Source organism: Tauraco erythrolophus, chromosome 5, assembly GCF_009769465.1.
Source record: "Tauraco erythrolophus isolate bTauEry1 chromosome 5, bTauEry1.pri, whole genome shotgun sequence".
Lineage (NCBI taxonomy): Eukaryota > Metazoa > Chordata > Aves > Musophagiformes > Musophagidae > Tauraco > Tauraco erythrolophus.
The window spans coordinates 1647621-1674695 of NC_141469.1; the positions used below are offsets into that span (position 1 = coordinate 1647621).

Sequence of the window (27075 nt, forward strand, 5' to 3'; positions counted from 1 at the left end):
ATGTAAATCAAGGAGAATGACAATATTCTGGAGAAAAAATGAATTTATATGCAAAATTAAAATATAAGCTAAGGCTATCCTTATTAACAATTATTAACTGGCAGCCATTCAGCCCCAGGTGATCTTGGGGCATACCAGTAAGCAGGTTTGTTCTTCTTTCCACTCCCAAGAAATTATCAAAAATTCCAAAACCCACGTTAGGATTGAGAAAGGAGCCGTGCCCTGCCTTATAAAACTCATGTTGAGGGAAAAAAGAAAACGATCAAACATTTCCAAAACACCAACCCCACGGAGAAACTCTTTTGCCAAAAGAGTTGTAGGACCGTTTAAACCAGGGGAAGTCAGTGGGAGCATCTGGATGGAGCCTTAAACCTCTCCGAGAATCCTAATTAAATTCATGGAAACCAGTTTTTTAGCAACTGCAAACCAAAGACAAGTTAAAATTCCGTGTCTGACCGGTACCAGGGAAGCGAGGGATGCCAGGAAAACATCATAGAATCATAGAATGGTTAGGGCTGGAAGGGACCTTCAAAGGTCATCTAGTCCAACCTCCCTGCAAGGGACAGGGATATCTCCAACTAGATCAGGTTGCTCAGGGCCTCGTCCAACCTGCCCTTGAACGTCTCCAGGGATGGAGCAGCCACCACCTCTCTGGGCAACCTGTTCCAGTGTTCTACAACTCTCATGGTAAAAAATTTTTTCCTAATATCCAACCTGAATCTACCTCCCTCTATTTTAAAACCATTACCCCTTGTCCTATCACAACAGGCCCTCCTGAACAGCCTCTCCCCACCTTTCTTCACGTCGGTGCGTGCGACGCACACGCTCCCACCCAAGAGGGGTGACAAACGATGGACCGCGGGTCCGTACCTGGCTGGCAGCGCGGGCAGCAGTCACCCTTCACATCAACGGCCAGGCTGCCCGGCGGGCAGGGCGGGCAGGAGCGCTGGAAGCAGGTCACCTCCGCGTCCCGGCACTCGCACTCTCCGCACGGCCCTTCTTCCCACTGCTCTCCGTTCTGCGGAAGAAACGCCCAACGCCCGGCATCAGGAGCGAAGGAGAGCCTTGGCACAAAGTTGGTTTTGCCATGCAGGGAAGGCTCTGGGAAAACTGCAGGGCCACACCAGCGCCACACCAGTAAACGAAATGTTTCTGGGAGTGTTTCAGCACCGGGGTCTGCCGGCACGGGACGGCGTGCCTCCGTACCGGGAAGCCTCCTGCTCTCCTGGCCTTTCCAGAACATGGCAGCCTGCGAAGCGCCTACTGAGAAGAGTCCTGAGCACATTCCCTCCCAGCACTCCCTCCCCAAAGCAGGGTGTTTTTCAGCGAGCACTAAGTCCTTTCCACTTCTCCACCTCCCTTCTTTTTCTCTGACTCCAAGCATTTTCTCCTGACTCCAAATTTTGCTGCCTCACTTGTCCACTTCTTTTTCGCACCCCGTGACAAGTGCTTCAATCTGCTCTACATCTCAACGGAGAGATAACAGCAACCTGACCTCTGTCTCAATCCATGTCTTTGCATAACGACCTTTTTATCACACTTGAAGTCTCTTTCTAAGCTTGACAGCATTTTACTTCCTCTCTTCCACTGCCTTGCTTTCCATCTCCGAGGACTGGCCAAAACACCAGTGACGAAGAGGTATCGCCGGCTTTCCTCAAAACCACCCGTCGCACCCGACACCTGTCTACTTTGGCCAGTCAATGGAGGGAGAGATGTGCCATCTGCAGCCTCAGGTCTGCTCAGAAGGGCACCAAAGCTGCCCTCCATGGCTGAGGTTCCGCCGGCACCGCGTGAGGAATTCCCAAGGCAGAAAAGGGACGTGAAGCTGTTGGGCCAGCTCCTCTCTTCAAAGAGACAAAGCACCACCCGGAATAAACCTGACACCTTAATACGTTTCACCTCACTTGGGTCAGAGAAAGAGATCTGAGGAGAGAAAGGGAAGTACCAGCATTTTGAACAAAAAAAACCCCAAACAGTATTAAACTTCTCATTTCTCACACCCGTTGGCAAACAGCAGCTATGAGCTCCAGCCCGATTTGTCAGAGCAATGAAAAGTCCATTTCTGGTATATTTAAACCGAGATACTTAACGTTTCCTTTTTATTTCACTGTAGAAGGAAAGTTCTGTGAAAACATTCATAAAATAATGGACTCTGGTTGCAGTAAAAATTACAATCAGTGAGAAACACAGGCAGAAAGCTACGCACCGCCCCAGCTACGTAGCCTGGACTTTACAGGATTAAAATCAGGAATCTTTAACCCCATGAGATGTGCAGAAACCTAGGGGGACATCTATTAAATATGGAAGGGAAATGATTCCACAGCACAGAGGAAAGCAAAGCCAACTTCAACCCTGCAGCAGATGCCCACATCACAAACCAGGGCGCTCTGCAAATTGTGAAAGCGACCTGCAGACAATGTTCATGGATTATTTTTCTGCTACGCTTGCAAATCATCTCCTTCTCAGAACTGGAGAGGGAGAGTCAATTCCTCTAAACCTTTAGGAGCAGAACTCACTACTACGTACTCCCAAGTACCAGGATACTCACAGCTTTGATGTCTTCTTTGTAAACACAGGAACTATTACTTGAAACACATTCAGGACAGCACTTCCCATCTAAGTGAATTAATTCTTCGCCCTGTGAAGAGAAAGGTTGCAGCAGTTCAGAGGGAATCAATATCCACAAAAACACTGCGGAATGCCGAGGCAGAACGGCTCTTGCCCTGCAACACAATCTTCAGTATCTCATTTCAACTTCTCTTCTCTCCATCCTACTCCATCTCTGTAGGTACGGAGTGAAAAACGTACGGAGTGAAGTAGTGAACACTGCAGTTGCAGAACAAACCTCAGAAAAGGTCAGGGAATTCAGCCACGAGGCCATTACTTCATCCCTAAATCCCGCAGAGGAAGACTCCCCCCCCAGTATAATCCACTGCAAGAACAGAGAACAGGAACGCCACATTTTTACCATGGATCACTAGGATTTTACGGGACCACTGTCAGGATTTCAACGCGTAGAAATTACCTTCATTTCGGATGTTCTACTTTTTTTCCCCAAGAGAATTTCAAAGCGCATGCTCCATTTATCCCAGATGGAAAAAGCTTGTTCCTTGTTACAACTGTCCAACTCCACGTAAGTAACTTCAGTTGGAAGAGAAGAATTTAGGAGCAGGAGAAGGGAACGAGGTGCCCTAATTCGTCCCAACTTCCTGTGCCCAAGTGGATGCTGAACATTTAGAAAAGAGGGAGAGACTGTCCTAGGGAACGGGGACACAGCTCAAAAGACACAGCTTTGAGTTCCTCACCTGAGTAGCTTTTCTGGCCCAGATGTTCACACTCTGTAAACACAGGTCAGGCACTACACACTACTCGGAAAACAGACACACGTAGGCGAAACCACGGCAATTAAAAAGTTGAAAACGAACGTCCAAATTCGATTCGGTGCCGCCCTGCACTGAGCCCTCGTTTAATCGATGCCCGTTAAACACCAGTGTTAATATCCAGCCCCAACCTCAGCGGGCATCATCTTCCTCACCTTGCAACCAGGCCGACTGCCGAAGGTTTGCGAGGGGCTCACGTCCCCAAGGAAATCAAGCGGCTCACGCTGGGCTCCATCGCAGCTCGTTGCTGCTTTCTTCTGGTGGCTCACCACAAGTTCAAACAGTTTTGCTGATTTACGTGACCCGGGCATCTGTTCCAGCAGTTGCTCCAGGATTTTTTTCACCGTGCCATGCTGGCACACTCATCGATTTGTACATGTGAATTACTCGGGACACAGAATCTAACACCGGTCGCTGTTAGATTCACCGAGGCACAAAAACTAAGCCAGGCCACACTCTGGCAACCCTCGTGCGTTTCTGAACATGGGTGAGTGAGGAGAAACCACACGGTTCTTTGTCCCCGAGGACCACACACAGCCTCAATCTCTCTCTGCTGGTTCTGTACGTTTTTGCTCTTAAATCGTGCCTCCAAAACACCACTGGCAGTGCTTGGGGCTCACGTCGCTGCTATGTGCTGTAAACTCCCCCATCCCCATCCCTGCCCACATTCCCACCCACATCCATAAACACACCCTACAGGAAAACTGAGAACAACCGGCCACGGAACGTGGCTCGCCTAGCCGAAAAAAAAAATGCAACCACACTGCTCTGCCAAGACTCAGAAAAGGAAGAGGCTATGTGAGATAGCTCGTGGCTTTGCTGAAGAGAGACTCATCACATTCCAGGTGGAGAACGTCGAAAGGCAGCGACGGGCTGGGAGGCAGAAGAGAGAAAAAAAATGTTTTATGCATCCCTCTCCAACATGTACACACCTACATCCACGTGCACCATCTGTAACTCTCAACGCCGCTCCGCTTCTTCTAAATATGGGAAAGACTTCTGCAGCTCGCTGGCTCCATGGTGCTCACCCAGCACCCTGCAAGCTCCACCTTACTCATCCTGTGGTTTCTAGGGCTGGTAGCAGAAATACTCCCTCGCCAGCCTACTCAGGTGAGCTGCAGCATCTCCTGCCAGCACCCGTGACCCATCCTCTTCCGAGCATCGTCACGAGTGCGCTTACTTAGCTGGGGTGCTGGCGAGTGCTCCAGCAGGATTACTTGATGCTCTGACAGTTCCAGTGGTTTCAGTTGAGCGCATCCACATCCGTAGTTATCCCAGCCTGCCACACCACTTGTATTCCTAACTCATCAGCAACCTGCTGAAAAGGACTTTTTGAAGATGAGGTCAGAATCATCACAGACACTTGAACTCAGCAGTGGCTGGACAGGTTTGCTGGAAAGGGTTTATAAAAGCTAAACCTCTACCCTACCCTCACGTAACGCTGCTATCCGATGTCGAGCTGTCGAGGATTTGCAGTTCATATCTGTGGCCTCATTACACTTGAAATCGGATGATGTGACCAGAAAATTAATACTGCCTTAATGAAGAGATGAATCTAAACGCTCTCAGCCTCACACCAGCTTTGATTTATTGATGCGGGTGCCTGAAAAACAGACCCGCAACTCGAAAAGGGAAAAGCGAAGGAAAAAGCAAATGTTTCATTTGCTTCTTGAGCAAGTATTTTATTGTAATTAATTAATGTGCACCTTGCACTATTGAGGTAAACTATGAACATGACTCGAGGAAACTAGTTTATCTTAAGGGAAGCCACGCAGAATAATAAATCCTCGGGCAAATATCTTTTCCAAAGTGGGACCATAACTCTTGCCTACAACAAAGGACACTGTCTTCCTCCTTCTGTCCTCCTGGCAATCACGTTTCATTCAACTCAAAATTGCACCAGCTCATACCCTGACAAAATACTGTATCACTTTTGTAGATGCTTTTAGGTGGGTGGTTACCTTGAAGAGCCTGACTTTGAAAAATCGCTGCGTGAGCAATGATGCTGCACGTTTTCCAGTCCCCCAGTTTGGAACCCAACATGCTAACGTTTCCAGCTATTGTTCTGTAAAATACCCCTGGTTTTTCTGAATAATGGATTCTGTGTCAGGAGCCAAGATACGAGCAGGAACATTAAATAATTCTCCCTACTGAGCCATGACAGCACGCCATCCCCATTAGTGCAAATGATCCAATTTACAGCCGTAAGCACGCAGGAAGCTGACTGAAACAGATGCCAGTGCCCCAGATTTTATGACAAGCACGACTTGGCACCCAGGAAAACCTCTCCGTGCAGTTTAAGGTCAGATGATCATCAGCAGGAACACACCAGCGACAAAAGGCAGGATCTCGGATGAACAAGCACGCGCTTTTATTCCTAGATCCATCCTCTCCGCGCAGGCATCGGTTGGGACCCCGTGCGTGGATTCCCACTTTTCCGAGCACTCATTAAAACCATCTAATCCAGTGAATCCATCACATCCAGGTTTTGGCTGGACTTCAGACCCAGCACAAAGGTGCTGCTACTGCAGATTCAGCGCACAGGCAGAGTGGCCACTGAGAGAGAAAACTCGGAGGGCCACAGTTCCGTCCCTTCTCTCCGTTGGCACTGCGGAGTGGTGGGTACAAAGCAGGTGGCAGCCCATGAATTAAAACAGACCACAGAAGTCCCATCCCACCGCAGAAGTCAATCCAAACCACATTCGTCCGCGTGCGGCTGCGCGCGAAGCGCTCAACCCCATCCAATGCATCCTGCACATCCGCCACAAAGCCACTACAGCGTAACCTGGGGAGGGTGGGTAGTTCTGGTGTAAACAGTGCTGGGAATAAAACCCCTTACCGGCTTCACTTCCACGCCAAGAATGGCACGGAGACACCGGAGAGAAGAGGAACGCCGACATCCACATCCAGCTACCCTACTGAAGCCCACCGTGGCACACAGAATGAAGATAAAAAGAAGATCTCCAAGCTTTTAACTATCTCTGACCTGGATGTCTCTCCCCAGGTCCAGCTCCTGGCAAAGCTGGTCATCACTGAAACCTCTCAGTGTCTGACCCTCCACTATAGCAGGCAGACATCGGCGCGGGAGGGAATCCAAGTTAAATGAGTCGCTGATTCACGCTGGCTTGCTTCCCGATGCAAGCCCACTGAGCAGTCAAATTTGCACGGAAAATCCCAAGTTTACTCTCCTTTCCTGGCAAGCGTTTCCAAGGTCATTGCACAAAACAAGCCTCGAGAGAAGGGCAGGCTCTTTGAGCGTCTCAGGGTGTCAGTCGAGAAAAAAGAAAAAGGGAGGGGAAAAATAATAAAAATTGCAGGACTTGACAGCTACATCTTGAAAGAAGAAAACCTTTCTTACCTTGGCACACTCCACCTGGGCGCACTCGGCTTCCCGGCACGTGACTTGCCCGTCGTGACACAGGCAGAAGTCACAGCCAGTGCTGCTCCACACCTCGCCGTGGTACCTGACGGTGCCACCGGACACGCAGCTGCCCCTGGCAGACACGCACTCCTCGCAGCACTTCCCAGGACGCTGCACCTTCTTCTCCCCCTACGGAACACCAGCAACCACCGACTGCCTGAACCCGCTGGCACGGGCACAGCCGTGCGTGCAGCCGGCGTATCGGAGGTGAAGGATTGTTCACTACCTTCTCACAGCTGACAGAGTCACAGGTCTCTCTCAGGCATCTGACCTCCCCTCTGTGACAAGTACATGCAGCACAGGGATTTTTTGCCCACTGTTGGCCATGCTGTTCAAAAAGAACACGTACACAATTGTGAAAACACTCTTTGTGAACACCCAAGTTTCTTTCTTTCTTTCTCCTTCTGCATGTCTGAATCCGATAACAACTTTTCTTAAACAAATGCTCATCCCTACATGACCAGCAAACAGGAAGAAGAGGTATGAGGTCTAGATGATGCTGTGGTGTGTACTTCTCATTAACTGCATGCTAGTGACATGGGTGAGGCCTTAACTACTATTATTAGCAAAAAAAAAAAATCACTAACAGCAAATCCCACACATGTACATTCATTAAATAATGCATTAAATTGATTCCAGATGATACAGTGGAATAAATTTCTATTTTATATTCTACAAATACTTTGGCCTTCATCAGTGCTTTCTGCTTTCCTCTTTCAAAAAAGTGTGAAAAGAAAGTGCCGAATCTGCTTCACCTTGCAAACTTCCTTTCTGCTTGCCAGCAAATTCTTATCTAGTCCTAATTTCTTTCAACTCTTCTGGCTTTCCAGGAAGGAGGAAAAAAGCAACGGTTGCACTAAGCTATCAGTGCTGGCAGAAAGTCAGATGTCGGGAGGAGGGAAAGGAGAGATGTGCCAGAACTTGTGAACAACTGCCTTTTGGTGTGGCTCATCAAAGGGTACCTGGTACACTCTTCCTGACACCGAGCAGGCCTTCGGAGCACATTCTGGGCAGCATTTTCCTGGAGACATCACCATAACTTCATCCTGAACAGAAAGCAGGAGAGACAAGTGAAATAAGAGCACGAAGAGTTAACACGAGGCTCGGCATCGCCGCCCGGAATCCCAGGCATTTATTATCTGCGTGATAAACCACAGCCACTCATGGCTTCATTGTGGATCCAATACCTGGGAGCAGTCTTCCCAGCACGAGATCAGTGTAGAAACAAAGAAAGTTATTTCCTTCATTTCATTTTCTGAGCTTCTTTGGATGGCAATGGAGGTCCAAACACAGAGAGAGGTCTACAGATGTGGATCAAGCCAAACGCGCTCGAGACAAAGTGGACATATTCAGGTATACAGATATATAAGGGTTAAAAAAAACCAAAGCTATGTAGAGAAGCGCACGGAAGTGTGAGATGGAGAAGAGGTTATTTTCCCAGTGCTGTCACATTTTGAGGCTCTGAATGTGTGATTTACACTCCCTGCCTCTCAGGCATTTGCACTGTTTCAGTTAAATCCATACAGCATAACTCTCTGTACAGGCGTTAAACGATGCTCAAAACTGGATTATCCTAATTTCAACTTTTTCCTGACTGATTTAAATCACACTGGAATAGGTTGGCACTTCACATCAATACAAGAGCTCCTGCATGCCTCGACCCCAGCCATCCAAAACATGACTGTAATTCCCCTGCTGCAATTTCATGCATACCCAACGATTTGGGATGGATTTAGGTGAGATATGTGGTGGGACCTTCAGGTGCACTCCTACATGCAACAGGCATTACTCAGCAGCCAGGGAAGGGCACGGTTATCCAAAAGAGAGAAGATGAGAGTTTAACACTGAGAGGATTTACATATTTGCTTTTGACAGGGAGTGGAGAACGAAGGAAGGAACAGAGATAAAAAATATGCAAGAAAATTTTAGGTATGATTGAGAGCAGAACAGGCTCCTTGCACATCCTGCTCGTGTCCCTTCCACCGGGCACCTTGGTAGGAAATATCTGGAACGCCATCAGAGTTGGCTTTCCGCTGCATTAACCTGGATGCTCTCAGCTGATTTTTCTCAGCTACATCACAGCAACAGCAGAGTCATTTCTGTTGCCACAAATTAAATCCTAATGATTAGCTGATTAAACATTAGTGCAATCAGTCAGCAGGTAACATCGGTCCACTTGGGAGTGCGAAAGGAGGAATCTAAAGCAGGCATAAATTTGTTTTAATGCACAGTACTTAGTCAACAAATACTAATTGAGTATCTCAGGACGAAGCAAAACACAATTAGCGTGCACAGAAACAGGTGGGCTTTCTATCAAAAAAAATAAGAGTGTTAATTGCAAAAACATCTGGTCCAGTAATAGAAAGCTGGGTGAACATCAACAGGAAAGAAGGTTTACGACCACTGCTTTTGTTTTTCTCCGTGCTACAGGGAAGCGCGCTCAGCCAGAGCACACGTTTCAAGGGAGCTGCTGGATTCATCACCGGAGGGTGGCAATAAATTTAAAAATATTTGGGGAATGGCAGCCCCAAAAACACAAAGTCAAGGTCAGAAAGAGGGATTTCCAGGGACGCAGCTCCTGCATTTTCTTAGCGTGGCATGCTGTTGTAAAGGAGTACACCGAGGGCCCCAAGAAAACTGGAGCAACGGGCTCAATGAAAAGAAACCCAAAGAGCAGAGTCGCACCCGTAAGCACTTCCAATGCAACACCAGGAATTCCAAAAGTGGAGTCACTTGTACGGAGTGCGGAACACCGTGTAACATCTGTTGTCTTTACTAACCCCTGTGTTACCGCTGTGTAAAATACTGTAGCGTCCTGGTTGGGCTGATCACTTCATAAAGTGCTAAGAACTCACCACTTGTCCACGACAAAGGTCTTGGAGACAGAAACGTCCCGGTTCTCTCACCTGGACTAAAAGCAGGAGTCACCACTTGAGCTTGCCCAACTTAGCTTCCTGGTTTTCTCCATTTCTAAACACAAGTGCACGTCCCAAGACTCTTCTTTCAGCTAAATTTGTCTTGTATTTCTAAACTCTAAGTCAAAAGGGGAATTTCACCTACATTTGACTACTTTCAACCATATTTCTAGAGGTCTTGTAAAAAAAAAAAAAAAGTAACCAAGACCGGTAAACCAAACTTTTCCGCTACAAACTACACACTGAAATATGTGAAGATAAATTCCCATTAAAAATCTTGTGGTTTCATTCCTTCCCTCACAGAAATAAAAACATTTCCTGATCAACCCTACGTAATTCTTTCAGTTTACAACAAAAAGCAGTTTCTTTAGACAGTATTTGTGCTTAACTAGCCAGCAAAAACCGGTGGGGAAAGAAGGCATCAGGGAAGGCACGGACAGATCCAACGGTCGCTCCACATCACGTCCACACGTCAAAACTCCCTTTTCCAAACTTCCCACTCGCCACGCGGAAGATTCTCCAGCTCATTCGTACGTCTGCGTGAGAAATGGACCTTGCCAAGGGAGAGATGATGGTGAGGAGCACTGTCCCCAGACGGGTCCTACCTGGCCGCACAGCAGAGGCTGGCAGGAAGCTGTGGAGCACTGAGTCACGCCGTCCCTGCAGACGCATTTGGAGCAGCGACCGAGGCGCCAGTCCTCACCGTCCTGGAACAAGTGTCCATCAAAGGAGCAAGGCTCTGAGAGATGTGAAAACAATGGGTAATTTTCTTTTCCAACACCCTTGAATCCCTTTTCGTCACTCATAATTCAAGCACGGATTTTGTTCATCTCAAAATTCAAAATTCTGGTTTATCAAAGCAGGGAATGACAGTAACAATCCGAGCAGCTTTCAAGGGCTGTAGACTTATAGAATCATAGAATGGTTAGGACTGGAAGGGACCTTCAAAGGTCATCTAGTCCAACCCCCCTGCAAGGGACAGGGAAATCTCCAACTAGATCAGGTTGCTCAGGGCCTCGTCCAACCTGGCCTTGAACGTCTCCAGGGATGGAGCATCCACCACCTCTCTGGGCAACCTGTTCCAGTGTTCTACAACTCTCATGGTAAAAAATTTTTTCCTAATATCCAATCTGAATCTACCTCCCTCTATTTTAAAACCATTACCCCTTGTCCTATCACAACAGGCCCTCCTGAACAGGCTCTCCCCATCTTTCTTGTAGGCCCCCTTGAGGTACTGGGAATGACTTGAGGACTTGGGAATGAAGAGCTCTGGATGCACCTCTCCCACTGGACTGCTGTGAGAAAAGGTATGCAATAGCTCCGGCTGGTTTGGAACTCGCAGTCTGAGTCTGCAAGTGCCAAAGGTACCCTCAGTACACCGGAAAGATCCGCAAAATTTTTTCCAGATTTTCATCTCTAAAATAAGGACACATGAGGCACATCTGCTCACTGCTTAAAGCTTATCACTCCTTCTTAACCTATGGGTGAAGCTGTTAAAAACGTAAATATGGTAGCGGGACAGAAGGAGAATTAAGAGACACACCTGATGCCAGTGTCTTCCCAACAGAAGTGACCAAGGAAAGTTTTCCAGATTTGGGACTGGGAAGAGATTTCCAGTGCTCTACTGCTCAAGGAAGCCAGACACCGCCCCGCTCACACGCAACACTCACCGCCACGGCCCACGCATTTGGGACAGCAGGATCCCTGAGCAGTGTGTTGCAGCTCCCCTCGTCCACAGGTGAGGGCTGGGCACGCCGGGGGGGTGCAGGTCACCTTCCCGTGGGCACAGGAGCACCGGACACATCCCGAGCTGGCCCACTGCGTGCCGTGCTGCAGGGCACAACGCAACCAAAGGCACAGAAAACACAGGCATGAATCCAGCACGAATCCAAGGAGACTTGTACATGTATCTTCTCCCTTCTACGTCCCCCTACGCTATATGAACTTGACTCATTGCAGGCCCAGGTGATCTTTGCACGTTGTAGCCCTTACTCCTGGCCATGCTGTTGGGGCAAGAAGTAAGTTAATACTGGTGAAGCAGCAGACCTGGAGATCAGCCTCATTTTCCTTCCCGTTGCAGAGCGGCATCCAGCAACAACCCACTGCAAAAGAGCCAGGCTACTGGATACATCCCTTCTCCACTAGTTTCTGTAGGGCAAACTCTAAATCCAAAGACATGATTTCTTTAGAGAAATATTCAACATGGGCCCCAACGTACACCTGACCACACATCCTTAACGCACTTCACTGGGAGCAAACTCTCCTTAGATTTGCTTATTCATCAAAGTAGAAACAAATCATAGAATCATAGAATGGTTAGGGCTGGAAGGGACCTTCAAAGGTCATCTAGTCCAACCTCCCTGCAAGGAACAGGGATATCTCCAACTAGATCAGGTTGCTCAGGGCCTCGTCCAACCTGGCCTTGAACATCTCCAGGGATGGAGCAGCCACCACCTCTCTGGGCAACCTGTTCCAGTGTTCTACCACTCTCATGGTAAAAAATTTTTTCCTAATATCCAATCTGAATCTACCTCCCTCTATTTTAAAACCATTACCCCTTGTCCTATCACAACAGGCCCTCCTGAACAGCCTCTCCCCATCTTTCCTGTAGGCCCCCTTGAGGTACTGGAAGAAATGCCTCTACCCTGAGGCACGGTGAGGAAAAACTGGTCCCAAGAAGAAACATGACAGTGTATTTTAACACTCTCCAACAAATAACGAACGTTAATTTTTACAAAACGTGCAATATTGAATTAGGCAGGGAATAAAAAAGCTTTTGCCAGATGGAGGACACAGATTTCCTTCAACAGACCTACCACTAGGACCAGTGCTGCTAGATAGATCCTCGTAGAATTACGTCGTAAAGAGTGACAGTGGCTTACTGACAAAAGAGAAAACCCCTTCCTTCAGCAATTCCATGCCCACCACCAGGATGAGACTCTGCACCACCAACAAAATTGTTTAATGACCATCCCACAGTGGAACTGGGGTGTGACATGTGACTAGAGGTACAAACACACCTCTCATCCCCGTGGGGACGCCGACTTATTCCCCTGACTCACATCCCAAAGAACAGGCTTACGGGGAGCCAAAAGACAAGAGCTGCAGTGAAAATACGACAGAGCAAAATGCAGCAACAGCAACAAGAAGAAATATAATATAATATGATATAATATAGTATCACCCAAATCACAGGCACAAACATGAGAAGAGGATGGATGTGCTATCCCTCCTATTCCAGCCTCTGTCTAGCTCGTAACAGATTCATGCTGGTCATGCCTCACGCTGACACAGAGGGTTACAACATCCATCTCAGGTGGAAGGTCCAGATATTCCGATGTATCTGGGCATTTCAGCACATTTCTTAAGATTTGGACCTGACTTGCCTCTTCTCAAACAGAAAAGTCTGTACGAGACCAGATGTAGGACAGGTGTTCACTGGTAAGCCGTTTTCCTATGTTTGCCTGTTGTTCGACACGTTTCATTGACTACTACCCATGAATCTTTATTTTTCCCTTATCTGTAGACAATTATTCTTATTGTTTTGGCCCTTTTGTCTCCCTAGGTGAAACGACATCCCGGACCCTGCTTCTTGAATAATTCAGGATTACAAAATACATAACCCAGGTGGCACGACATCAGTCGATCTCTACGAGCATAGATGGCTGCTGAGAGAAAAGCCTTCTTTTGGGACTGTTAACACACCAAGTTCATGCTTGGCTTCTCTCCTAACGTTACTATATTGTCCCAATCATCCACAGAAACACCAAAGCGAGTGAAGGAGTGGGAAACTTCCTCCCCTTAAGCCAAGCAGGACACACTGCTGCTCAGCCACGTGCCCTTTTTGCAAACCCTGCCCATCAACCTCCCGTTGGATTACATTATCTGATAGCGATGGAATATTAAGCCAAGTGAACTATACTTCTCCTTCATTGTCATGACCCAAACAGAAAGCCAACATCTGGAACAGGTTGGCACTGCGGAGGAACGTGGCGCAACACTCACGCTGTGGATCTGTCCTTCGTGACGGCAAAATCCTTCGGCTCGGGACGCGCACTCAGGGCAGCACTTGTTGGGGGCTATTTGGAGCACTTCTCCCTAAAAAGGTACAAGAATCTGATCAGCAGATCCCATGAAATGGAGACTTGAACGTGAAGGTAAAGACACGGGGCGCTGCTGGACCGGGTGCTCTCAGCTTAGGGAGGAAACGCGTTAAGCGAAACGCAGAACGCTGCTACAGCGGATCCCGTCGGGGAGAGGTGGCACATCAGTTGGCTGTATTGGGCATTTTACCATCAAAACAACAGTAGGAGGATTCACACCCCTAACAGTACAACGAGGAAGTCCCCAGATGAACTAGTTTCCAAACCAGAACAAAGATCAGAAAATAGTTATTCAAGACAAAACCCGAGATCGCTCACCGGAAGGCTTCTGAGAAATGGGGTACAGACGTCATTTTTTCAAAAGATGGTTTTCTACACGTACAGGATGGATCTCAGGCTAACATTTCGCCACACCAGAAGCGCAGCTGGCAGGCTGGATGAACACGCATCCATTAACCGTACTTCTTGGGCTTAATAGTCACCATCTTTTCTTTAATAGCGTCACTTAAACGAACTGAAAACTACTGACCATTTCCAACCATGGCATAGTCAGGTGACGCTGCTACCACTTGGCTTTGCAGGTTCCAGGGCCTTAGCAAGGTGACCACTTGCTACGTCCTGTTCAGCAGCAGGGAAGAAGATGATGCTGACGGAAGCAACTCATCAGACAAAGGGGAAAAGACATCAGTAAAGACATCGGCCAACACTGGGAAGGATCACGGCCTCCCGTCACCGAAAACGTCTCTGCGGACTCTCCAAAGAGATGCTTTCACATTAGCTGCACGTTAAACACCCCAGGCCTGGCACAGCCCCTCCTAGACAGGACAGCATCAGCTGCTGGAGGATCTGATTTTGCAAGAGCGTCTGTCACTGACGGCAACTGCGCGAGGGCCCCTGGTACCCCCTGAGGTACCACAGATCATAGAATGGTTTGGGTTGGAAGGGACCTCAGAGATCATCCAGTTCCAACTCCCCTGCCATGGGCAGGGACACCCTCCACTACACCAGGTTGCCCAAAGCCTCATCCAACCTGGCCTGGAACACTGCCAGGGATGGGGCAGCCACAGCTTCTATGGGCAACCGGTTCCAGTGCCTCACCACCCTCAGAGGGAAGAATTTCTTCCTTATCTCTAATTCCCTCTTTCAGTTTAAAGCCATTGCCCCTTGTGCTGTCACTACACACCCTTGTAAAAAGTCCCTCTCCAGCTTTCTTGGCCTCCTTTTAAGTACTGGAAGGCTGCTGGAAGGTCTCAGTATTTTCCTCCCACAGCTAATAACCAAAAAGGACCAAACAATTTTACTGATGCGAGCCTGGTAGCCGGAGAGGGAGAAAACAGAAAATCAAAACTGGAGAACATCATTGCAGGTTTGCAAAGTGAAATGTAGAAAAATTTTATCCATGAGGTCGCCTTCTTCACCTAAGGGATTCCTGCTCAGAAAGGAGTCATTTGTTTTGTTATAATAAAAAATGAAGACACTGCAATGCCAAAAAATTGTCTTATCTTTCACCTCTCTGTTTGTATGAGAAAAGCGAGCAGAATAATTTGAAATGTCTCAAGTTTTCTGTTTTCTAAAAGAAACATTTCCATTTTTCAAACTGAAAAAAGTTACTCACTTCAAGGTCTCCTTCAACACCGTGGTTTTTAGGAGACGGGCAACAAAATTAAACATTTAGTTTAGCCGAAACCATGAAACCCTACACAACGCTCATCGTGCTGTAGAGAAACTGTTCTTGGTTGTTGGGTTGGGTTGGGTTGGTTCCCACAACAGGAATAACGTTTGCTGATTTCCTGCCTACTCACAGCATCGGGTATGCACAGCAGCAGGTTCTACACACAAATGTTGAGAACATTTTGTTTAGGCCTTGTTGCTGTAAACAAGATCAGCAATATTAGCACAAAGCTCACAATAAGCAGATAAGAAATAAACCCTGGAGAGGGATGGCAATTTGTGACCTTGTTCATCAGAGGTTTGCCTATGCTTGAAGGACGATCGGATTTTTTTCTCCTGAGATCCTTGATGGTCCTTTTCAACATTTGAACAGCCAGACCCTTACAGAACACTTACATCCATTTCACACTGTAAATCTCTTTCCCTTTATAAGCTTTAATGTTGCCACCTTTTCATTTATCCCGTTTTTCAAAATGAAAAGTGTTTTATCTAGCCCACTCACTGTCAGATGTGCCATGGCAGCACTCTTTATTTCTCTCCTCTTTAGTGCAAAAATTCCTCGTACTTCAGTCTTGCTTTCAGCAATACACAGTAATAATAATGGTGAAAATCAGTAAGAATCAAAATTATTTCCTTGTTCATGCTGTCATATTGGTAAACATTGTAACCTGCTTCATAAAGCCACATAATTATATTGGCAGTGCCTCTTTAAAACACGAATTTTCATTGTCATCCATGCGTGCTGCCCCAGTAATCCAGATGCTAAGGCAAGCCCAATTCCATGGCCAATTAACTGTAACCATTAACGAAGGCTCAGGCAGAGAAAGACAAAGCAGGAGACAAGGAAAGCTCAACAAGCATCACAAGGCAGAAGCAGCTGAGAGACAATCTCAGCTCTGTTGCTGTCCATCAGAGCGGAAAGTGTCCGTCTGGACATCCAGCTCCACATTTAAATGAAGGGTCACTGGAAGCTGGGCTCAGGCTGGGACGTCCAAACCCACTTCAGGGGCTCCTTTTTGGGATCAGACCGCCCCGGGAGCACAGGCTGCCGGCAAGCAAAGGCTTTGCATGCTGGGTTTTGCCTCTGTGTTTCTTGCTCAGGACTGGATCGATGAGAAGCCAAAGGGCACAGAGCCTGTGCCTGACCCTGGCCAGTGGCACGCACCCTGGGAGGGGAAATGGGATTTCACTGCTCCCTCTTGCTTCCCCCAAGTCCTGCTGTGAACCAGACCCTGGGGTTCAAAGGGAGCTGCGGGGAGGCAGCTGAGCCCAGAAGGCTGATATGGCAGCTGTCGGCGCCGTGGGCAGACATGAGCGACCAGCTCACCTCTGCCAGTTCCTCCAGGGAAACATCTCATGCTGCATCCCTTTTTTGTGTCCCTCTCAATACAAGAGGAGCTTTGCTTCCACAGGGACTGTAGGACCAACCGCTCCCACCATTCCTTTACACGTAACACAGCGCGGCGGATGCAAACGAGCGTTTTGACATATTCCAGGAGTTTAAAGGAGGGGAAGGCTGAGGACTCCCGAGCAACCTGACATTCCTCCCATCACACCGAAGGGGTCAGCTGGCGTTTGGACAGTGGCAGCCCCTTACCTTCTGAAAGTCACACCGAGGGTCTTTGCAGGCGGTAGGTTCACAGGTGACAATACTGCTGCGGCAACGGCAGTCTCGGCAAGAATCCGGCTTCCAGATTGTGTTATTCTGCAAATAAATGTAAGTTTTGAGTTAGACCCACGCAGCACAAGGTGTGTGCCATATCAGGCAAGAGCAAATGGCTCAAACAGCTCAACAGAGAGAGCCTGGAAGAGAAAAGCCTGCAGCAGATCACCCCTCCCTCCCTCCCACACACTCATCAGGCACAACTTTGGTCCCATCCGTTCCATAACTTCAAACACGCAGCGCAAAGACGAGGCCACGCACGGCAAATAATCAACTCCAACGGCAAGACAATCGCTAGGACATAACCTCCAAGAACCTTCTCCAAGAGAAACTTCTCTGTGATCAAGTTCACACTGTCCAAACTGCAGCTGCTGCTATGCCCACAGCGTGTGCCGAGGCAGCTGAGCTAGCTTGGAGGGCAACCTGCTCCCAGACCATACGGCACCTCCCGAGCCGATGGGGAATGTCGAATCCAAATGAGTTGTCGAACACAACATGCAAAATTTTCAGTTTGCAGAATGGCAGAAACAAAAAGTTCTCGTGTCAAAACCACGATGTAAACGGTGCTCGTTAAGTCAGGCTGTAAGGTGGAAGGAAAGAGCTGAAGAGCCCAAGATGCAACTCATACAATCACAGTCATAGTAATAATAATCCCAATCATAATCAATTAAACTCATTTAGTCAAAAATGCTGAATGCCTGATCAGGTATGAGCAGGCTCTACCTGGTCACGCTTACTCCAAAACGTCACGAAGGAGATTCTGACCAAGCAGACAGTCCAACAGATTTGGAAATAGCTGCTGCCACCACTCAATCAGTGCACCCAGCTGGAACACCCACAGCTAATTCCCAAGGCTTTTCACCACCCCTGCTTGACCCCTTCCCATTCCCTCTGTGCTGAGGTCGTGATCCCACGCCGTCACCATGCCTTCGTAAGGCAGCTCAGGCCCTCCTCCAGTTGCTGGGACACTTGCCAGCCTTCTCCTTTTCTCCTACCAGTTCCTCCGAGGTCTGAGCTGCCACTTGGGACTTATTACTTTCGGTAGGGATGCTTGGAAAACAAAGCCTGCCTTCTCTTCACTCCTGAACGCTGACTTCCAGCCATCCTGACATCTAACAGCTTCGGCAGCATCCCAGAGGAGCAGTCATGCCTGCGTGTCAACCTTCTTCCTCCGCTGGCCATCCTCCTTCCTATGGAAGTGTCTTGCCTGCGCTCAGCTCCTCTGCAGGAGGATCACATGCTACGATCACATTTAGGTATCCTTTTTTTAAAAGTCTTCAGTTAAATGCACCAAAAGAAAATGGAAAGAGGAAGAGGAGTTGCTCACCTGAACAACCCTTTTCCATTAGACAACCCCTGTGTGTCCACGACCCTACATCGACGCCATAGAGGAAATTTTCCTGCGTAGCACAGGCAGCCGCTCTCCACGCCATTAAGCCTCATTTTTAATTGATTTGAAGCAAGATCAGACTTTGCTCCTCATTTACATGATGTAGTGATTTACTCCAATAAGTCAATTTACTCACAGCGTAAAGGACGATTTAGGCAAATTAAGAGTCGAAAGGATGATTAACAGTTTGCTACTAAGAACACATTTAGGGCTAACGACCAAAGCTGTTAAGCATAATGATAAAACACTGGAATGTGCCTCGACGGCCCATTAGACTGCTTAACGAGAGCAAAAAAAAAATCTTGAAAAATCTGGCCACTTGCTCAGGCACTTACGCAGAAGCTGCCGGGTACCACGCTCTTCTGAAAACTTCATGCGGTGTAGCAGAAGCCAGCCCGTGCGAGCCCCGGGGAGAGGTGGTTCATCACTGCCTGACAAGGTTCCACCACACCTGGGTGACTGAAAGAGGGTACTGGTAGAGGTTCTCTCCTCTTCCACCCATCCTGCATCCAGGGCTGACTGTCGAGTACAAAAGGCCAGTTGCCTCCCCTCTGAAACAACACTCTTGGTCCAAAAAAAATGGTTTACTCTATGAGGTTGGATCAAGAGCGCAAGCCTGCAAAGAGTGGGATGACCAGAAACACGGCTAACAAATCCTTGTGTCTCTTCAGAAGAGCTCTGCGTTCAGCTCTGGAGCCCCCAATGCAAAAAGGACGTGGAGCTGTTGGAGTGGGTCCAGAGGAGGCCACAAAGATAAGGGCTGGAGCACCTCTGCTATCGGAGAGTACCTGCAGGCGGAGAGAGTTGGGGCTGTTCAGCCTGGAGAAGAGAAGGCTCCAGGGAGACCTTCCAGCAGCTTTCCAGTACCTAAAGGGGCTACAAGAAAGCTGGAGAGGGGCTTTTTACAAGGGTGTGTAGTGACAGGACAAGGGGCAATGGCTTTAAACTGAAAGAGGGCAGATTTAGATTGGATCTAAGGAAGAAATTTTTCACTCAGAGGGTGGTGAGGCACTGGAACAGGTTGCCCAGAGAAGTTGTGGCTGCCACATCCCTGGAAGTGTTCAAGGCCAGGCTGGATGAGGCTTTGAGCAACCTGGTGTAGTGGAAGGTGTTCCTGGCCATGGCAGGGGGGTTGGAACGAGATGATCTTGAAGGTCCCTTCCAACCCAAACCACTCTACCATTCTATGATTCGCTGCTTTACAAAAGCGTTTTGTTCACACCAAACTGTTCACCTCTTGTGGCAAAGGCAACGAAGGCTCTGGCAGCGTCAGAAAATGAGGGCGACTCTGCCAACCTAATGATGGTGGCGACACGAACCTTAGTAAGGGCAAGAGATGGCACTAAGCGTACGGCCCCTTGGGGTGAGGGACCAACACCACAAAGAAAAATGGTAATTTCTGCTCTGGTAATACGGCTGGTTCTCCTCCCGCATCCACACGGCTGTGGGTGGAGAAGAGAAACCCTGACTTCACCTCTGCCAGCAGATTTATGGTACAGTTACAGAATAAACTCAGGTCCAGTTCCGTGCGTGCCAAGCTGTAGGTACCACACAGCCCGTAGTTAACCCATTCTGCTCTCTTGAACAAAGCTGTATCACACTCGGGTCCACCCTAAGACTCCTACAACCCCAACAACACCCACAACTCCTAATATCTTTCCACTGGCAAAAAGCAACATTTAATGTCTGACGAAACCACTTGATGCATCTATTGCTTTATCCCTTCGCTTGTCTGCTTCCAGCTGGAAGGAGAATCCCAAACCAGCGGGTGACAAAGGAGAAAACCTGCGCGAGAACGATGGCAACGCCGAAAAGGAGTCAGTGTTAAAACTGGCTCGGAACCCGGCCGCGGGGCAAGCACTGGCCACAGGGAGTGGAGAGAGCAGATTTAGTGCCCCATCACTTGGCTCTCCCTAAACCCTCATCCTGTGGCCTCTATCCTTCTGAAAAGGAAAAAGGAAAAAAGAGGAAAGAGGAAAGAGGAAAGGGAAAAGAAAAGGGGAAAGGAAAAGGGGAAAGGGAAAAGGGGAAAGGGGAAAGGGGAAAGGGGAAAGGGGAAAGGGGAAAGGGGAAAGGGGAAAGGGGAAGGGAAAGGGGAAAGGGGAAAGGGGAAAGGGGAAAGGGGAAAGGGGAAAGGGGAAAGGGGAAAGGGGAAAGGGGAAAGGGGAAAGGGAAAGGGAAAGGGGAAAGGGAAAGGGAAAGGGAAAGGGAAAGGGGAAAGGGAAAGGGAAAGGGAAAGGGAAAGGGAAAGGGAAAGGGAAAGGGAAAGGGAAAGGGAAAGGGAAAGGGAAAGGGGAAAGGGAAAGGGGAAATGGAAAGGGGAAAGGGAAAGGGAAAGGGGAAAGGGGGAAAGGGAAAGGGAAAGGGAAAGGGAAAGGGGAAAGGGGGAAAGGGGAAAGGGGAAAGGGAAAGGGAAAGGGGAAGGGGAAGGGGAAGGGAAGGGGAAGGGGGAAGGGGAAGGGGAAAGGGAAAGGGAAAAGGGAAAAGGGAAAGGAAAAGGAAAAGGAAAAGGAAAAGGAAAAGGAAAAGGAAAAGGAAAAGGAAAAGGAAAAGGAAAAGGAAAAGGGAAAAGGAAAAGGAAAAGGAAAAGGAAAAGGAAAAGGAAAAAAGGAAAAGGAAAAGGAAAAAGGAAAAGGAAAAGGAAAAGGAAAAGGAAAAGGAAAAGGAAAAGGAAAAGGAAAAGGAAAAGGAAAAGGAAAAAAAAAATATTTCCATGGTCGAATGATGGCCAAAGGAGATGGCAAGAGGTGAGCACAGAGGCACCTTTACTCACATTCTGAGACTTAAATGCTCAAGTTTCTGATAAGAAAACCCTCTCTTTGGTCTTCTCCCTTCCGTGTCTTCTGTCAGAGTCTAACCAGGCTGGCTCCTACCTGTGAGCTCAAATCAGCTGCTTCTAAATCCATCCTGCAGACGCTGGAAGCATCCACACGCATCGGTGATTTCCATTTGTCACGTATCAGATCAAAACCGGCACATCTCTGCAGAGGTTTTAAGAATTCAGAATTTAACTAATAGTCAGGAAAGTACCACTGGAGTTTTTGGACATGAGGGTCTTCCATGCAGTTCACAGCTCTTGGTGTTCAGCTCTTTGGACAGTTCAACATGCAGCTTAAGATTCCTGGCTGCGGAGCAACAGACCTAAAGTCAAATTTGGAAAGTCTGATGACAATTCAGTTTACTGATTTCTCTAGGGAAAGGTGGGAGGTTTCTTCTCTGTGATGCTACAAAACATCTGAACGGTCCAGTCACAGTAGAGGGAGCAAAACACAACGCTCTGGCCACCAGCCACGTGCAGTGCAAGGCTACTTAATCCCTTTGAGGTGGGAGAGAAAAGCAGCACGTGTGCTTCGTACACGCGGTGGAAATACCTAAACGAACCGGGAGGTTATTGCAACAATTCCCTGTTGGTGGTATTCCTGGGTGCTGCCTCTTTTAGGATCACATTTCAAACTAATTTTACTGCGTTCCCTGTTTACATGGAAGCACTTGGCTAACAGCTGCTCATACAGAAAGGCATGAAAAGATTTATTGGTGCGTACGTCGAGCTCTTACGACCTCGAGAAAGCAGACTGCTGGTATTTCAATTTTTCTTTTTGGCTCTTTCGTTTCAAATATGATTATTGCTACGGCAACCAAACATGGGCTAACAGCTTAAGAACGTTCTTCCTGGTTTTGCCCTCAACCAACTGTGACATCTTGGCTCACCCAAGCTAAGGGAACGTTGTCCCGAAGCGACACAGAAGCCCCAGGATGATAAGAAAGGCTCCTAAGTCACTCTGCTGAGAGGGGCTGAGATATTAACCGCCGAGCTGCAAAATAAGGATCCCACCTACCCGTCCTGCACGCTGTAAGGCTTTGTAACTATTCACCCAGCACTTACAAAGACACTTTGAGGCTCCCAGGTATTGCCCTGTAAAAGATAAAGCAAGACTTTTCAGTAGACACTTCAAGAACCGCTGTAAATCCGCCTTACGTCTTCTCCAAGGCACGGTACCTCAGTGGACAAATTATCTGCTACCATTTAAGCGCTGGATTCTTATCCTGTTAAGAGTCTACTTTATCAAAGACAATTTAAGAGGCTTTTTCCTTACAAGTACTAAGATAATTAACAGTATAAAAAATGAAATACTACGCACAGAGCACTTGGAAGCCGGAAAGCACTCCTTAATTGCCAAGTAGTGCCATTATCATTTATTAATTCTTTGGATTTCCCTACATCAAAAGAAGAAGTGATACCTCATTCAACCGCATGTTAAACCACCACGCTGGAAGAAGAGGGATCTACATTACTTGGTTTGGAGAACAGGGGCCAAAAAAGCAAGATATGCTGACAAACCTTTCGAGCTTGCAGGCACCCAGCCACAAGACGAAATAAAATAAAAGCCCAGACAGTGCAAGCACGTCCTGGGTTTGGAGAATACTGACGAGGATTTGGGAAAAGGCAGGAGAGAGAGCAAAAGAGCTGCACGTGAAGAAAGGGTTAAGAAGAAAAGGAGGCAAGAAAGCAACCAGCAGTAAAAGCAAAGGAGGGTTGAAGCAAAGAAGAAGCTACAGGGACAAAGAGAGAGTGTGGAAGCAGGAGCTCAGAGCAGCAGTGAGCGCTCGTGGTTTGCTGTTGTCACACTGTCACGTCAACTGGAGCACAGAAAGACCTGAAGCTCTTGGACCGTGGCTTTTTTGACTAGCTATCATACTTCATAGAGCTGCACCTGTTCCTCCTCTTCCTCAGCAAAAAAAAAAAAGGCCTGACAAATCAAAAATAATCAGAGTCTGCTATTAATACGTCAAAAGCCTCAGTAATTTGAGCAGATGCTGCTCAACACGGGCCATCGTCACACCAGATAACAATCCACGATCTATTCTAGCGCCGTGGCTGTGGCATTAAGAAGGACCCAACAGTTGGTTTGTGTCCTCCCCCCAGCCCCTTTTCCATTTCTTACAGCGTCAAGAAAATATTCAGTCAATCCATAAAATGTCACTGGATGCTGGATTGTCCTCTGTAGCACGCCAGACTGGCAAAGCCAACCATCTGCTGGGTGGCATTGCTGCAGTTACTAAGCAGGGGGAAAACAGCAGTCTGGAGGGAAAAGCCTTAATACCAGCCAGGAATCGAGCTGGAAATTTTCACCGTCACGCCGAGCACGGGGTGGTTGTTCTTGCTTATTACGTACCTTCCCCATCGCCTCTGCCGCTTTCACGAGAAACCAGTAAAACTCACGCGACCGACTTGCAAAGGGGTTGGGCTGACTTCACAAGTCGTCCTCCTCGGCCGGAGACAGCGGAGGACAGGCAGGGATCGGACGTCTCGGAGGAGGAACGCCAGGCTGCTTGGCTGAAACGGCAGGCAGAGCCCAGAGCAATTCCACTTCGGGTAACAACCACCAGTATCGCCCGCCAGTTGCCCAGCGAGGAGGCTTGGCAGCTCAGGAACACCGCTTTCGTTCATCATTTCCACTCCAGTTAGTTGACAATACCAGGCAATTGGCAGGAGAAACCCAAACTAAGGGAAGCGGAGAGCGCTCCGTGGTCCGTGGGGACAGCTAACGGCGCGATGAAGAGCTGAAGGTCATTCCGAGACGCATAAAGGATTCCGAGTGGCCGCTTGGGTTTAGAGTTGAGGTTTCATCTTCTGCAACAGGGAGCAGTTGCCACCACTGAGGATGTTTTCAGATCTGATATGTGCTCGTGGCTAATAAAAACCCCTCGAAAATGGGCTTTTAATGGGCTTACTCCATCATGCCCACAAGCAGAACAACACCGGAACGGCTCCGTCTCTAAAAACGAGTGGAAATTCAGCTCGTCTCAGCGGAAAGAGTTTTTTGGCCCTTCACTTCCAGGAGGGAACGGAGCGGTTCAGGCGGAGCACACAGCTCCATCACCAGCACGTGAACACAAACACGCTGTTGCAGGCATCAGGAACTATTTTTCCCCTCCTTCCAACTAGGGAATTAAAAAGTGACACGAATTTAAACAAGCTACTAGTTTTCATCGTTCATTAGTCTGCTGCTTTCCTACATTTTCTAACTGTTGGGTCTTTCAACAGTTGTAAAAATCAAGAGTCCACAAACAACATTTCCCAGGAGTCCGAGGCTATTTCAAGGATGGGAAGACTACGATAGTCTAAGATGTTCTCAAATTACTTAGATGCTGTTGTAGACTTGATGCTGTCTTTCGCAGAGGCACAGGAAAGGGCTCAAACCAATCGAATGCACAGAGCAAACTGGGGAGATGAACTAAAACAATGTTTTAAAACCAGCAGTTCTAATCGTGATTTAAATCAGCATACAGAACATCTTTATTTAGACCAACAGCCCAATTTTTTTTCTGCAGCAGTGTTTCTCTATAAAGGTTAATGCCTTGAGGTCGGGCACTGTTCAAGGAGATGCATCTCTGGTCAGATATATCCTTTACACTAAACTCTGCACTTTGGTTTTGCCTCAACTGGAAGAAACTTTGCTACTTTTAAGGTTTTACCCCCAGTCAACACAAGCAGGAACTTGGTTTCCTTTTCCTTCGAACTGAAATCATAAATTATTTCCTTTTCAGGACTTGAATAATAAGACACCTGTCATCTAATCAAACACAAGAGACCACCCAGAAAACAGTGGCATCTGGCAACACGCAGTTGTTTCCCATTTTGGTACCGTGAAGCCTGAGGCAGGAAAACCCACACCCAAATCCATACGGCACCGCTGGAGGAAAGCACCCAGGGGCTCTGACCACCTCCCCACGGACAACACAGCCTGCTCTGAAAACAGAAATAAAAAGCAGGAATGCTTACAGTGAGTTATTATTTTTGCACGGCTCCGTTTTTCCTCGACTCGACTTGTTTTTAAAAACCTTTTCCTGACCACCACCAGCGCGGCAGGAGCAGGAAAACCTCGCGCAGAACAGCCTGCAGCTCCTTCGCAGGCTTTCCCCACGCGTTGAGTCCCTCTACCAAAGGACACGGTGAACAATTAATGCTAAAAACAATTACTAGAAGGGAGCGGGTTGCAATTTGAATAGTGCTGCAGGCAGCGAGAGCAAAGATCCGTCCAGCCCCGGAGCTTGCTTCCGACACCAGCCAAAATCTAACTACAACCACGGAAAAGGCTCCTGCTTCCAAAAACACCCTCCGAGCAGTTCACAGTTCAGTGACTTCTTGAGTCAGAAGTCATGTTTCTGCCTTTAATCGTTCTCACGGCTTCCTCCTCTGTGAATTTGCCCAGTCTGCCCTTGAACTCACGTAAATTGAAGCATCGACGCCTTCCAGCAAGCTTTTAGCGCTTTGTCGCACGCGGAGAGAAAAAAAGCATCTCCCTTGTGCAGAACTAAAGCTGTTCTGAAAAAAGGACAAAAATGGGGGTCAGGCAAATAAATGGTAGAGAAACAGTAGATCCTTGCAGAGAAGAGGGATTCTCCCCGCTCAGCAGTTTAGGGGAGAAGAGGAGAAGAAAGAAAAATCTAGAAGACCTACACGCAATTCCTGCTCCTGGAGATGACTACTGACATCCGAGGCAAGATGTTTCTCTCCTCCCAGCTTGCACTGCCCTTCCTGGCCCGGGTTTGTCCACACTGCAGATTCCCTGGCATTGGGAGCAGCCTTTCTTACACCCTTCTCCAGCTTTGGCATCGTGTGCTCTGACCTTAAGGCCTGAAAAGGACCGATGCCACGGTGGCTCGAGCCCACCATGGGATGGCAGTGCCACTGATCCATGCCTGACCCCGCTGATGCCACCGGCCCTGGCGCACACGCCACCTCACCCTGAAACGATGATTTCTCGATAGGACACGAACCACCTTTCCATACGTCCAAACTCCTGTCCTCCAGGCTACTGACAGCGAGCCCAGCGTTGTTCTTCACGGAGGTTATGAACTCATCCACATCCAACGCCAAGTATCTCTCTTCTAACAGCAAACCTGTAAGCCAAATGCCAAAAATCGCCGTCCGTTGGTATTTTCCCTAAAATAAATCCAGAGAGACTGACTCACCGTACTGACAACGTCGACCCGATGTGGCCTACAACCTCAACTGCAGGTTGGCACCAGGTAGTTGGCACCAGAAAACGCAACAGAGGTTCAAGAGGGGTGAGCAGAGGCAAAAACTGCTGAAGGAGGCCTACGGAGGAGCACTGGACGCAAGAAATAACCACAGGGCTGGAAAGGGTGGTTGGATGAATCAGGAGTTGACGCTTTTCGAGGAGGTAGGATAAAAACCAGTTGTGTAAGGCATTCAAACTCCCTCACGTGAGACAGGTAAGAGAAAACAGGGCACGGTCGGCCTCAGCAGGGAAAGGATCGTCGTGTTAATTAGCATGACTTGCCATCAGCCAGAAATAAATCATGTCATCCATTGAGAAGTGGCAGCATTCGACAGGAAATAAATTGGAGATGTCTTCGGGCTCGTGCTGGAACAGTCCGTTTTGCTTTGGTTATTCAGCAGCTCTGCATAAAAGGTCACGGCAAAAAAAAAATATTTATTTAAAATTGAAGCCTTACAATCCTATCTGAAGCATATTTATTTTTTCAATGCATAAGAAGGTGGAA

General features: G+C 48.1%; 1 protein-coding gene across 1 annotated transcript in view; it reads right to left on the minus strand.

The window, feature by feature from the left end:
• Positions 1-27075, minus strand: part of FRAS1 (Fraser extracellular matrix complex subunit 1) — a 172068-nt gene that overhangs the window by 99268 nt on the left and 45725 nt on the right. The window contains exons 3-12 of the mRNA XM_086611962.1: positions 17088-17195; positions 13722-13814; positions 11387-11546; positions 10322-10455; positions 7764-7847; positions 7028-7129; positions 6739-6930; positions 2549-2638; positions 1885-1923; positions 871-1018 (exon numbers count right to left, since the gene is read on the minus strand). Of these exons, the coding sequence (XP_086468088.1) occupies positions 871-1018; positions 1885-1923; positions 2549-2638; positions 6739-6930; positions 7028-7129; positions 7764-7847; positions 10322-10455; positions 11387-11546; positions 13722-13814; positions 17088-17195 (1150 nt within the window). The remainder of the gene's footprint in view (positions 1-870; positions 1019-1884; positions 1924-2548; positions 2639-6738; positions 6931-7027; positions 7130-7763; positions 7848-10321; positions 10456-11386; positions 11547-13721; positions 13815-17087; positions 17196-27075) is intronic.